At 38.6% G+C, this 14,330-nt stretch overlaps 1 protein-coding gene across 1 annotated transcript; it reads right to left on the bottom strand.

Moving 5' to 3' along the window:
- Nucleotides 1–335: 335 nt before the first annotated feature.
- Nucleotides 336–1,240, bottom strand: LOC101828979 (pseudouridine-5'-phosphatase-like). The gene has a single exon (XM_005069126.2). It carries the CDS (start codon nt 1,158–1,160, stop codon nt 459–461), a length of 702 nt encoding a protein of 233 aa, XP_005069183.1. The 5' UTR covers nt 1,161–1,240; the 3' UTR covers nt 336–458.
- Between the last annotated feature and the right edge of the window lie 13,090 nt (nt 1,241–14,330).

Genomic DNA, 14,330 nt, shown 5'->3' with positions numbered 1-14,330 from the left:
ATATCCATAATATGGCTGGGCAGTTCACATTTTCTACCTGTCAATGTTCAAAGACTAAAATGAAAAAGAAGAAAATGTAAGTATGATTTTTATTTGGGAAAATGATGTAATGTACATGTATGCACATATATTTATGAACATACACATGATACACATGTGTGATCACAGTGGGCACATTCACGTGTATATATACATGTATGCAAACTCCCTTTATTGGGTATCGAGTTAGCTTTACTTTAGATGGTTACTGTCTGGGCTCTCATTTTCTCTCCGTTGTCAAATGGAGAGCAAATCACAGAGGCCAAGTAAACAAAGGAGCAGACACCTTTAAAACCTGCAGTGACAATGAAGCTTTTAATCTGGATGCTGTTGAGTTTTTCACCCCTGCCTCAGCAATGTGGGTCATAAACCAGCCTTGGGTTCCATGAGGTCCCCTGCAGCATGCTCACCCTTCACCCTTACTCAAAGGCTGGCAGACCAAACAGCTCAGGCTGGAAGTCCTGTAGGGAACTCAGCACCAGGGTGGCTTTTTTCGTCAGGTCTTTGCTCAAGTTTTCATCAGGTACCATGACCACCTGCATCCCACAGGCCACGGCTGCCTCCACTCCATTAGGGGAATCTTCAATGACAAGGCAGTTTTCTGGAGCCGCGGGAGGAGAGAACCTCTTGGCACAGACAAGAAATATGTCTGGGGCTGGCTTGCCCTTAGCTACCTCGGCATCATCTCCCAGAACGATGTGATTAAACAAACCAAAGAGCTCTTTGTGTCTAGTGATCTTCATTTGGAAGGAGAGGGAGGCGGAACTGGAGGCCAGGGCAAAGGGTACGCGTTTCTTCCGCAGGTGATGAATCAAATTGTTAGCTCCTGGCATGAGTGATGCTGTGTGCAACACGTCCTTCAGCTTCGTTTGGCTCTCTTCCAAAAACTCTTCTTTGGACATGGGCAACTTCAGGGTCTCTACTATGATCTCTGAGGTTTCTGGGGCCTTCTTCCCCATGACCAGCGACTTGACATCCCAGTTGTATGTCTTCCCATGGTGGCTGCATATTTCTTTAAACACCTCGGTATATAGATTTTCAGTATTCAGAAGCAGTCCATCCAGGTCAAGAATCACATGTGTAACTGGCCGAAGCTTCGGTGCAGAAACCGCCTCTGCCATAGTGAAGGTGGTGGAGGGGCAGGGCAGGGAGAGGAGCGCATGCCCTGACAGCTTGTCCTACGCATGCGTGCTGTGGGCCTCTGTGACATAGTCCTATGACAAGCTACAGAGTCATGAACTATAGAGTCATGAACTTAACAAAATCACCTGGTAACCACTAAACAAGAAACAAGAGAGCAAATAATAATATAGGAGATAAAGCTAACATCATCATGCTTTATTTATGGACTTCAGACCTTGGTCTCGTCATAGATTTAGGTGGAGTGTAGGAAAGAATCCTTCCAGAATGAATGAGGAAGCAGATGTGGAAGCCTAAGGAGGGAGAATGAAAAGAGAAACTTCTTCCTTAATTGAATAAAGTAAGCCCTGCAGTCTCCCTCTCCCTCTCCCTCCCTTCTTCCCTGTCCCTCTCCCTGTCCCTCTCCCTCACCCTCCGTCTCCCCCCCTCTCCCTCTCACTCTCCTTCCCTCTGCCTTCCTCCCTCCTTCCCTCCTTCCCCCCCCCTCTCTCCCTCTCTCTCTCTGTAAAAAGATAGCAAATGTTAAAAAGATGATAGATATGCTTCTCTGAGAAATTAAGTGATTTTAACAAAAATTACACAAAGGAACTCTTTTCTGATGAGCTGTCATAGATTTTTCTAAAGAGACATCAATTTACTAAAGAGATTAGTGTATGAAGAGACCAAATTCTCTGAAAATCTTAGTGATTTTCTGACCACACCTGTTACAGATGACACATAGAAACTCAATCTCTTAATGTTTACCAGCAATAAGAATTTTGAAAGGCGCTGGGCCATGGTGGCGCACACCTTTAATCCCAGCACTCAGGAGGCAGAGGCAGGACAATCTCGTGAGTTCGAAGCCAACCTGGTCTACTAGAGCTAGTTCCAGAACAGCCTCTAAAGCTACACAGAGAGACTCTATATAAAAAAACAAAACAAAACAAAAAAAACCAAAAACCATAAACAAAAACAAAACAAAACAAAAAGCATATTTAAAGGATCAGAACACATCAGAGCTATAATAGTTCATGTCCCACATTTACCATTAATCAATAAAGTTAAATTGATTATTTAGACCCGAAGTAATCCTAAATATGATTGTGTTAGGGGACTGGAGATATGGTTCAATCATTAAGAGCACCTACTGCTTTTCCAGAGGATCCAGGTTTGATTCCTAGCACCCAGATAGCAGCTTATACAAGTGTGTAACTTCAGTTCCCTGAAATCTGATACCCTCTTCTGGTCTCTGCCGGTACTGCATGGGTATACACATGGTGCACAGTCATACATGCAGGCAAAGTATCCATATATATAAAATAAAATGATAATTAAAAATGAATTGAATGCTCTTCATTCATGGCAGGGGTAGGTATCAAGGCACATCAAACATTGTAGAATAATGACTGGATCATACAGTTCTTTGGTTCTTGTGCTATAAATTAAGTACAAAATGGTTGTAATAACCAAGAAGCAGCAGATTTTAAACAAAAGTGTATAAAAGTTGTACATGATGTGCACAAATCAACTCCAGTCAGTTTGAAGCTATTAAAAAACTCCAAGTCCCAAACCTAACCCTGAACAAGGCAATCACCACTCAAAAGAATTATTCAAATTGCTTGCAAAGTTAAATATGTAAAGGAAGTCTTCCAAAGGACCAAGAGTCAGAGTGGAGTGTCACTAGCTGCTGCATTCATGATTAGATCACAATAAGAAAACATATTAAGTACTATGCCAATATGCTAATTACACAGTAAATAGTTCTATCAAAACAACACAGTAAAACCCATAAATCAGTAGTTATGTGTCAATCAAAATTTTAAAAATGGGCATGCATTTAAATACACATCACACACACACACACACACACACACACACACACACACACACACACAATCTTTTTGTCAGTTTCTGAGATCTTCAAGAGGCCATGAGGGAGAACTGTATTTGAAAAATAAAATTTGAAAATAAATTCGTATGAGACACTATCAGTATAGAAAAGAATCTTTACCCCCAAATAAAGCTTAATTTAAAAATTACAAGGATCATTAAAATTCTTTATTGTTTATGATATAGTAAATATTATTCTAGTTATATCTCAGATAGCTGGTATAGAGCATAATATGCATAGCATTATGTCCATTTTCCCAGGGAGGACAAATCTAAGATACGAAGTTCACAGAGATGATAAATACGGGGGCTGTGAGTGGTCATTTAGTGGTCTAGGCCTGAGCTATGACCAAGACTGCAAACTTTTTCTCTGATGTTCTATGTCGGCAGCAAAGTCTGTTCCTAGGACTCAGTCATAACATTCTGTCTTCATGCAATAGTCCTCTACCTGCTTCATTTCTTTGCCTTCTTTCCAAACCCCATTATTTCTCCTAAGGCCCTTTATTTTTGTCTGTTTTATTTACCCTGATCATTTCCCAACTGCTGCCTTCTTGCTCTTTAATAAGTTGTTACAGGGAGCTAAAATTCATCTTACCACATAAACTGAATACTCTTGCAAGCCACATATGTCATTAATTATTCTAAAGCTTATTTAATAATTACTTAGGCTTTGTATTGTTTTGTAGCACTGTGTAAGAGATGCTGAGTTAGTGAGCTTTGGTATTTATGCTTCTATTCTACAAAATCACAGCACAGGTTAGACTGAACTGGGCAATAGTCACAAATCACCAGGGCACTGCAAAAGCAGCCATAGGCTCACAACTGAATAGAATAGACTAATAAATAGAAGTTGAAAATTAAAATTATAGAGGCAGTATTGGCTCAGAGATTTTCTTTGGTGACCTGTGCTGTGTTTAAAAGTAAATAAGTTGAAAATAGTTATAAATCAGCAATGTTATACAGGAGTATCTGAATTCCTGGTTTCTCCTAATAACTTAATCTTGACAATAATGTTCCTATTTTCTTCAGAGCAATAATGAAGTTATATTGCAATTTTCAAGGACTTTTTCAATCGATTTTATGTAGCCTGTTAACTCATATATAACTAGGCCAGCAGGTGTAAGGTGTATGATTTTGCTTGTCATTTTGTGTACTCCTAATTTGGATACTCATGAGATGCTCTATGTACCATTACCAAGCATGCACTATAGAAAACTAAGAGCTCCCTTCTGACTTTCTTTGTACTTCTGTGTTTTTTAAACAGCTATTTCAAACTGGTTCTAACACTGACCTACTTTGGAAATTCACTAGTTACTTTTCAACTGCCAAGAATGACACCTAGGAATACTGCAATTGACATCCTTGCATAATATAGGAAAGTAAGCCCAGAACATACTATGACTGTCAAAATCCAGAGCAGGTATGATCCTTTAAAACATGGAAATAATCAAAAATAATGAAAGGCAGTGTAGTAAAATTTAGTCATTAATTGTCAAGGGTTTCCTTCTTTGTACATGAGTAGAAATTCTCCTTGTTTACTCCTAATATTGCCAGTGAAAAAGCAGTTTTAAGTGCTGACTCTCCAAGGTTTTGCACAGGTAGAACTTGGATGAGCACTTTTAAGTGCTGACTCTCCATGGTTTTGCACAGGTAGAACTTGGATGTGATAGTTCATGTGTTCACAGTGGATTCCAGAAAACCTAGCTGTTTTGAGGAGGCATTTCAGACTGACAGTGTTCTCTGTTTGGATTATATGATACAGATGCATTAAAACATCAAAGTGTATGGTATTATTTTTATTTGCATTTGATATAAACAATTGAGAGAGTCCCAATTCATTTGACTTTGTGAAAGAAATGGATATTATGAGCTGGTAAAAAGTCCTCAGACACCACCTTGCTACTCACTCCCTGGGGTAAGCAATCAAGCTGCTTGATACTTGAAGTATTGTAGTGGCATTATTTTTATATAACAGTAGAGAAATCACTCGATAGTTTCTGTGACCTATTTCCTTTACATAACACTAGAGAAAAATCTAAATGCATCTGTGATATATATCACATATGTATATATAATATATAATATGAGATAAACCTATATTTATATGATAAAGAACTTGTAATACAGCATAGTAGCTAAAAAAATGTAAGTCTGAATCATGACTATGTCATCACTCAGAGGGGGAGAATTCAAAAGGCATGACTGAATGTGGAGTCAGACAATTTGGTCCCAGGATTCCTTAATATTATCTACTAAGTGTTTTAGAGAAAAATATTAAAAATCAAAATCATATGTACTAGCAGAGCTTACTGTGGCTTTTAGAATTCACAGGGAATAATACAAATTTAAGAACTTTAAAAATTGCTACCTTAGCCGGGCGGTGGTGGCGCATGCCTTTAATCCCAGCACTTGGGAGGCAGAGGCAGGCGGATTTCTGTGAGTTCGAGGCCGGGCTGGACTGACAGCCTCCAAAACAATACAGAGAAACCCTGTTTCGTAAAACCAAAAAAAAAATATTGCTACCTTTTCCAATCAACCTTGAATTTATGTGAAAGGGCCACAATATTTCATGGTTTCTGCACTCTCCCTCTCTCTTTCTCTGTCTCTCCCTGTGTCTCTCTGTCTCTCTGTCTGTCTGTCTCTGTCTCTTCTCTCTCTCTCTCCCTCTATCTTTCTCTGTCTCTCTCTGTCTCTCTGTCTGTCTGTCTCTCTCTCTGTCTCTCCTCCCTCTCCCCCTCCCTCTCTCTCTCTCTCTCTCTCTCTCTCTCTCTCTCTCTCTCTCTCTCTCTCTCTCTCTCTCTCTCCCACTCCTGTCTCTTTCTCTTGCTTGCTCTGGAAAAATCTGTGCCTCCACTGGCCATTTGTAGTTTTCCTTTGCATTCTTATCCCATACCAGTTTCATACTGGATCACTTTTCAGTCACCTCAAGCAAGTACCTTCTCCATCTCTCTCCACTAGAGCACTCAGTGTTCAAAAAGTCTCTGGACCTCTGAAGAAGAGGCTATGTCCCCATGAGATGCTTCTCAGTTATAGGAAATCCCAAGAAGAAAGCCAGAGTCCTTTTATTTCTGATCTTTGCTTCAAATGTCTTCCAGTTGTCTGCCTAACCCAAAGTTTCGTAGTCCATGTCCAGCTATATTTTCCAATAAAACACTGCCCAGCCATTACACTCATCAGTGTTGATGAGGGATGCCTTGCAGAAACTGAGACAGTAACATGGTGAGTGGATTTTCTGAGAGGGCTTTCCTCAGCAGCAGAGAGATGTAGGACAGAATAAGAGAAGGCTCAGGGCAATAAGGGGATGCTGTCAGCCAAGATCTTAGCCAAAGCCTGATTCTGAGACATTTCTGGAATACAAAACAAGCCAGAGTTGTTCCTGTCCTGAGGCAAAGGAGGTTGCTGCCCTTTCGCATCCCCATGGTATCTAGCTTTCACTGTTGTGTGGAGGGAAGGAGAGGACTGTGAGCAGTCAGCTTCAAGTAACCATATCACTTGGGACACACATTGCAGGGATAGGGACAGGGAACAAACTGAGTGCCTAAGGAGACAAAACTGAAAACTGTCTATTTCAAATGTAAGTTGATCTTTTATCTTCCTTCTGCAACATGGATATAAAATATCAATGTGAGTTTTCCCTAGACAATATAAAGGCTTATACTTCTAAGTTATTGTTTAAAAGGCAGGAAATAGAAAAATATTTGCCATTAGACTCCTGAACAAGCAACCTTCTTTCACAGAAAATTCTCTTATGAAATGGGAATGTTTTCTTTATATTATCAAAGGAATCAGTGGTTGAAATACTTTGACTAAGTTTAGACAGGTAATACTTGATACATCTACGATTTAAACTCAAGTTTACCTGACTGTTATTTTTTCATAATAAGTAGGATGTTAAGTTTTCATTACAAGAATATACCTAATAAGTGTTAGAACTGAATAAATGAAATAATGGCTTCTTAGTTATTTCAGCATGTGGTAAATGTTGTGTGATTTTTGATTGTGTCCCGACAAATAAAGTTAGTTTGGAGTCAGAAGGTGGAGCTAGCCACTAGCTGACCAAAACTAACCATCGAGGTTTGGAGGACTATAGACAGAAAAGACACCAGAAATATAAGACAGGGCAGAGAGAGGATCTCAACCCTTTTGGTCAGAGGAACGGAAGAGGTAGATGGTGAATGGTGAATGCTCCTTGATTCTCTGATCTTGCAGGTTCTTACCCCGATTTATGACTCCTGATATATTGATAAAGATTAATTATTTATTAATGTTTCAGGAAAATCATAGGTGATTAATATTATTTGCCTTCTTTTGAAATACAATTTGAGAACATGTAATAAATGTCTGAATGATATTTTAAACCCTGCTTTACAATATTTTGTTTCCCTATATGATAGATAGCAAGGTTGTCAATGACGTGATTTCAATGCCGGAGTAGTTCAGCCTTGCTAATTATCAGCAAATTATTTCTTTTCAAGGATTGACTGTGATAAGGTATATATATTTCTAGTAAAGAGAATGATCTGGAAATTTAGCTTCCAAATAACTTGATAAGTCAGAAAGTCAATGAAGTACGATAAATAGACCCAAAGGAAGCATTTTCTTTAAACAGCCTACTCTAAAACACGCGTTCTTCAGATGATGTCAAGATTAGATTAGCTGTATTAGGAGTCCCATTTTCTGAATGAAAGTTTGAAAATGAAATGACAAGGTTTTCACTACATTCCTGTCTTCTTAAAAAGAAGAGCAGGCAGTTCTACTGTTCATACCTTCTCTGGCATCCGGTGTGAACCTATTATAGTTTCAATATGCCTTGTGCAACTGATAGAGCAGTTCAACCCTCAAGTCACATAATTGCTAGTATTAACAGGATTGAAATCCACTGTGAACACAGCATTTAGAGGTGGGGATGTAAAAAAGAGATTGGACATAGAAAATTGAATTCTTGTAGTGTCATAAGAAGCAAAGCACAGAGACCAGACTCAGATATAGATTAGCATGCCATACTCACTGTCTCTTGTCATGTGCCTTCCTGGAACTCTGTCAATAGAGTTACCTGCTATGAAGTGATGCTACTAAAGGGGACACTGGCCGAAGCCTATGCCATACTGTCTGGACTCTCAGCCCTTATGGTTGTGAGTTAAATAAAATGAAACCAAACCAACCTAAAGTACAATGCCTCTTTCATTGCTTAGTATCCTGTTTCAGGCATTTTATCATGAATGAAATGTAAATGGGGTTAATGACATAGCTTAGCAGACAAAAGTGCTTGCTACCAGTCTGGTGACTTGGTGGGAGGAGAACTGTCACTCCAAAATGGTTTACTGACCTCCGCATGTGCAACAGGGCAAAAACATGCTCATCAGAAACCTCATAATTAAAAGTAGTTATAAAGAGTTCTTAAAATCACATATTATATAAGCAAAATACAACTTCAAAGAAGCATTAAATTTCTGACTAGTATTACTTGGAGAGTAGTGCATTGTAACACAACTGAAGAATGTATACAAATAGTATTTTTGTATTGTTTCACTGAGCATAGGCCTCAATATTTAATACATTAACTATTCAGATGTTAGGAATCTTAGATGGAATGACTTAGGAATAGCCCAGCATCCAACCATTCCTCATGACCACTTAACATGTAGACCAAAGCCAGTCAATTGAGCCAAAATACACTGAGTAATAGTTACAATCTTTGGGTCTAGACTTTATTGATACTGAACAGTTTGAAAAGAAATAATGAACTGTAGAAGAAGAGGGTCAGGTTTGCAGATGTAGCTTAGTAGATGAGAAGCTATGCCAGCAGACATGAGGCCCTGCGTTGGATTCCCATTACTGCACTGACCAGGCATAGTGACACAATCTTGTAATCCCAGCCTTTTGGAAAGAGCAGGAGAATTAGAAAATCTAGGCCATTCATAGCGAGTCAAAGTACATCTAAGTTACATGAGGCCTGGTCTCAGGGAGAAAATAGGATGATGGAGGGGATACAAAGGTTTCTGATCCATGCTGGGTGAGCAGAAGTTGGAGTACTAAAACATAGTGGCTGAAAAGAGCAACAGAAATGCCATTTGTCTGAATGGATTCCTTCCCATCATTGCACACCAGGAAAGAAGATGGCATGGAATGTTACCATGCATTTTGCTTGTTTACCAATTCTCATTATTTCCAAAGACCTGTCTTCTGTTTAAAAGAAAGTGAAACAAAACATGGCTAATATCTTTCAGAGTAAAATTACGACAGCTTTTCCATAAGATGCCAATACCAAGCTGTTTTCATTATTATAGCTCTGTAATAGAGCTTGAAGTCAGGCATGGCGATACCTCTGGAAGTTCTTTTTTTGTACAAGGTTGTTTTGGCTAATCTGGGTATTTTGTTTTTCCATATAAAGTTGAGTATTTTCCATTCAAGGTCTGTGAAGAATTGTGCTGGTATTTTGATAGGATTGCATTGACTCTGTAGATTGCTTTTGGTAAGATTGCCATTTTTACTATGTTGATCCTACCTATCCAAGATCATGGGAGATTGCTCCATTTTCTGGTGTCTTCTCTAATTTCATTCTTTAATGACTCAAAGTTCTTGTCATACAGGTCTTTCACCTGTTTGGTTAGAGTTACCCCCAAGATATTTTATGTTGTCTGTGGCTATTGTAAACTGTGATATTTCTCTGATTTCTTTCTCAGCCCCTTTATTTTCTATATACAGTAGAGCTGCTGATTTTTTTAGTTAATCTTGTACCCTGCCACTTTGCTGAAGGTGTTTATCAGTTGTAGGAGTTCCCTGGTAGAATTCTTTGCGACACTTATGTAAGCTATCATATCATCTGTAAATAATGAAAGTTTTTCTTCCTTTCCAATTTGTATCCCCTTGATCTCCTTTTGTTGTCTTATTGCTCTGGGAAGAACTTCAAGTACAGTATTGAAGAGATATGGAGAGAGGGGACATCCTTGTCTTGTTCCTGATTTTAGAGGAATTGCATTGAGTTTCTCTCCATTCAGTTTGATGTTGGCTGTCAGTTTTCTGTATACTACCTTTATTATGTTTAGGTATGTTCCTGTTATCCCTGATCTCTCCAAGTCCTTAATTATGAAGGGGTGATTTTTGCCAAAGACTTTTTCAGTATCTAGTAAGATGATCATGTTATTTTTATTCTTTTTCATATTGTTTATATGGTGGATTATACTGGTGGATTTTTGTATGTTGACCATCCCTGCATCCCTGGGATGAAGCCTACTTGATCATGGTGTATGATTTTCTAATGTGTTCTTGGATTCGATTTGCCAGTTTTTTATTGAGTATTTTTGCATCAATGTTCATGAGGGAGAGTGGTATGTAGTTCTCTTTCTTAGTTGTGTCTTTGTGTGGTTTAGGTACCAAGGCAATTGTAGCCTGGTAAAAAGAGTTTGCCAATGAACCTTCTGCTTCTATTGTGTGGAACAACTTGAGGAGTATTGGTATTACCTCTTCTTTGGGCTCTTTTTGTTGGGAGACTTTTGATGACTGCTTCTTTTTCGTTAGGGGTCTATTTAATTTGCTTATCTGTTCTTGATTTAATTTTAATAAGTGGTACCTATCCATAAGATGCTGTGAGGATATGAAATCATTAGAGATACCTGGATAGACTATGTATTTGTTGAATACATCTACAAATTGTCAAGTTTTCCTAGGTCTCTTCAGTGAAAAGAGTCTATCGTTAAAATGTCTCTTCCAGTCTAACAGATTCTTAAAATTTGTGATACTGTTCTAATTCACCCTTAGAACCCAGAAACCAATCTAAGATAAACTATTTCTTCACTACTAATATTGTGAATATAAACCTGAATACAAAAAATTAACTGATGTTCCAGCTTAATGCATTCTTTTTTAGTGTGGCAAAGATGAGTGGGATAATCTCAAAGATGTACAGTTAATGCATAAAGCATAAATACTGCATCACAGTGCTGCCACTATTGTCATCATTATTAGCTCATTAGTCCCCTAGTCAGATGCATAGCCTTGAGCATATCATAAACAAAGCAGGTTGCCCTTACAAGGGAAACAACTCAGCATTTATTCTTTTTGGAAACCTCGTTTGTGGTTGTTGGTTTTTGGCAATCAACACAAACCTAGACATATCTGGGAAGAGGGAATCTTAATTAAGAAAATGGCTCCATAGGATTAGCCTATAGACAAGTCTGTGGGAGGGCCAAGATCAGTATAGACAGTAGTACCCATGGGCACATACCCTGTGGTGTATAAGAAAGAAGGCTGATCAAGCCTTGGAGAGCAACTAGCAAGCAGAATTTCTCCAGGTTTCTGTTTTAGTTCCTGCATCCAGTTTCCTGTCTTGAGTTCCTGCCTTCACTCCCCTCAGTGATGGACTGTTACTGGGAAGTATAAGATGAAATAATCCCTTTCCTCCCCAAGTTGCTTTTAGTCATGGTTTTTATCACAGCATCAGAAACATAACTAACGTATTGCTTCACCATCAATAGTCACTATTGTTTAATCATTTCTGACACATCTCTTATAATGAAATTTATCACAGAGATTTGCTTGAAGTAACTTGAATTGAAATGTTAATTGCCTTAAATTAATGTGACTTTACATTACTAGGCTGTTTCAGATAGTACAGGAGTAATTTTTGCAACCTGATCACTAAAGGAGACTATTTGCAGCCAGTGTCAGTATTATACTGTGACAGAGTCCAATATTCTAGTTCCATCTTTTTGTGAATATTTGATAAATTCACTTGATTTAACTTATATTGTTTAACTTAATCATAATATTTATATTAATTAGCTTATAGTTTCATTATGTTATATCCTTTCCAGCATTAAGTATGAGTATAGTTCTTACTTAATGAAGATATTATTATGGAACCTGAAATAAATATTTTGGATAGATTCTAGAAATCTAGAAATTATAGAGTATACTCATTCTTTCCATAGAAATTACAGGCATATGTACATACAAACACAAACTAACTTAAGTGTAAGGAGAGATAAAAGATTTTAGGGCCATATTTTATCAATGACTATATATTGTGGTGATAATTGTTCATGATTTATTAAGGCCACCAGAGCCAAAATAGTAAAGCATCCATATTAGTTAGCTGTAGAAACTAGGCAATGGTATACACCTTTAATCCCAGTACTCAGGATTAAGAGGCAGACAGATCTCTGTTAGTTAAAGGCTACTTCAACTACACAAAATTGATCCAGTCTTAAGAGAAGCACCTCACACAAAGATGGTCTCAACACATGGGATCACATGCCTTTAATTCCAGGACTCATGAGTGGTATTTAAGTCAACAAAAGGGTCTCACAGCTAGCATTTATTCTCCAGCCACACTGAAGATATGAAGGCATAGAGTCTCTAGCCACATTGAGGAGACCATAGCAGTCTGAGTGAATCTGAAGAGCAGTGAAGTTGGGAGCAGTCTGAGAATCACCCCATTGGTAAGAGAGGTAAGACCTAGTAGCCATCTGCTTTGCTTTTCAGATCTTCATCTTGAAGCTTGAACCTCAATATCAGGCTGTGGGTCTTTTATTTTTGTGCAACAACATATATTAAATGGTGATGTTGCATATTGAAAAGTATATGTGGTGATATCTTGCTTGTACAAACAAAGCCTCTCTGGAGGTCAGAGAATGGAGCTTGCCAATAGCTAAACATAGAGGTCTGTATGTCTGTACAGATAGACAGAAAGTGAGACAGCTGGGTAGAAACAGGAAATAAGCAGGGAGAAACAGGATATCACTATCTTGTCTGCTGAGACGCTAAGGAGGTAGCATTTCCCTCTGTATCTGACTCTGGCTTTTTATTATCTAGACAAATTAAGAACTTCATTTACAGAAGTATACTAAAAGACTAAAGAACAAAGAATAAAATACTCAATGAGTTTTGTTGAGTTGATTAAAAATAAGAATAAACTTCCATGAGGAGAGCAAGTTTGAAGAGACACAAAAGAGATGGCCTGCTGAAGTTAATTTGGTTTGACCATTCAGTTATGTCCAATATGTAGAGATAATGGGGATGTAATTATTTGTGCTACAACAGCATTCTGTTAAGAATGATATTACTCTTACTTAGTTATAACTTCTTTTGCTGACAATGTTTTTCTAAGTTATAGGATCCAATAAAGCTGTACATTCAGACTAGTCCATTTTTAGGATAAATACTTTCTACCCACTCTATTTTAAAACAAAGCACTTTTAAATATACTTGTATTTTATTATTTATAGTAACACATAGTTTGAAACTTTTCAGTTAGAAGGACTAATAATTTTACTTTTTAGAAATGCTTACTGAGAACTGAGTGAAATACATTCTTCATCCCATCATTTATTTGTTCAACAAGAAGAAAATTAACATTCATTGACTCATTTTTTTCTCTTTTAAGAATTCATTCTTTTGTTCCCAAGAGATATGCATGATACCCCAGAGAAGTGGAATGAGGCAAGCTCTCCTGAGCATATTGTGAACATGGGGGGAGAGGGAGGGAACCAGGAAAAAGAGAGGGGGATAGCAGGAGGGGAGAAGAAGACATGGGGGAGCAGGAAAGTTGAGTCGGGATAAGAATAGAGGAGAGCAGGATGAGAGATACCATAATAAATGGAGTCATTATAGGTTTGAGGAGAGAGCTGACACTAGTGAGATTTCCAGAGATCTACAAGGATAACACCAACTGACAAACTAAGCAGTAGTGGAAAGACTACATTAATAGCTCCTCCCTGATGATAAAGTTGATGACTACCTTATATGCCATCCTAGAACCTTCATCCAGTGACTAATGGAAGCAGAAACAAATACCCACAGCTAAACTCTGAGCTAACTGCACCCCTGGAATCCAGTGACAGAGATGGAGGTGTGATGAGCAAAGGGGTCAAGACTGTGCTGGTGAAACCCACAGAAACAGCTGACCTGACAAGGGGGAGTCTTGAACCCCAGACTGATGGCTGAGAGGCCAACAGGGGACTGATGCAGACTCCATGAATGCAGTGTCAGTGAGGAGACCTCATAAATCTCTGGGGCCTTGGGTAGTAGATCAGTGTTCACCATGGCGTACAAATGAACTTTGGGAGCCCATTCCGAATAGAAGGATGCTCTCTTAGCCTGGACACATGGGGAAGGGCCTAGTGGATGAAATGACAGACTCTGGCGATTACCCCCAAGGAGGGCCTCACCCTTCCTGGGGAGTGATGTGGGGATTGGGCTGGGGAATGGGGGGGACTGGTGGAGGGACAAGGGAGAAGGGGTGGGAGAGGAAGCTGGGATTGACATGTGCAGCATGCATGTTT

Source organism: Mesocricetus auratus, unplaced genomic scaffold, assembly GCF_017639785.1.
Source record: "Mesocricetus auratus isolate SY011 unplaced genomic scaffold, BCM_Maur_2.0 Super-Scaffold_6730, whole genome shotgun sequence".
Lineage (NCBI taxonomy): Eukaryota > Metazoa > Chordata > Mammalia > Rodentia > Cricetidae > Mesocricetus > Mesocricetus auratus.
Note: the sequence above shows the minus strand (reverse complement) of the source record. Positions and strands in the feature narration are given on the sequence as shown.

Excerpts from the sequence above, each read along its gene's own strand:
- LOC101828979 (XM_005069126.2), bottom strand. The coding sequence starts at position 1,160 with ATGGCAGAGGCGGTTTCTGCACCGAAGCTTCGGCCAGTTACACATGTG.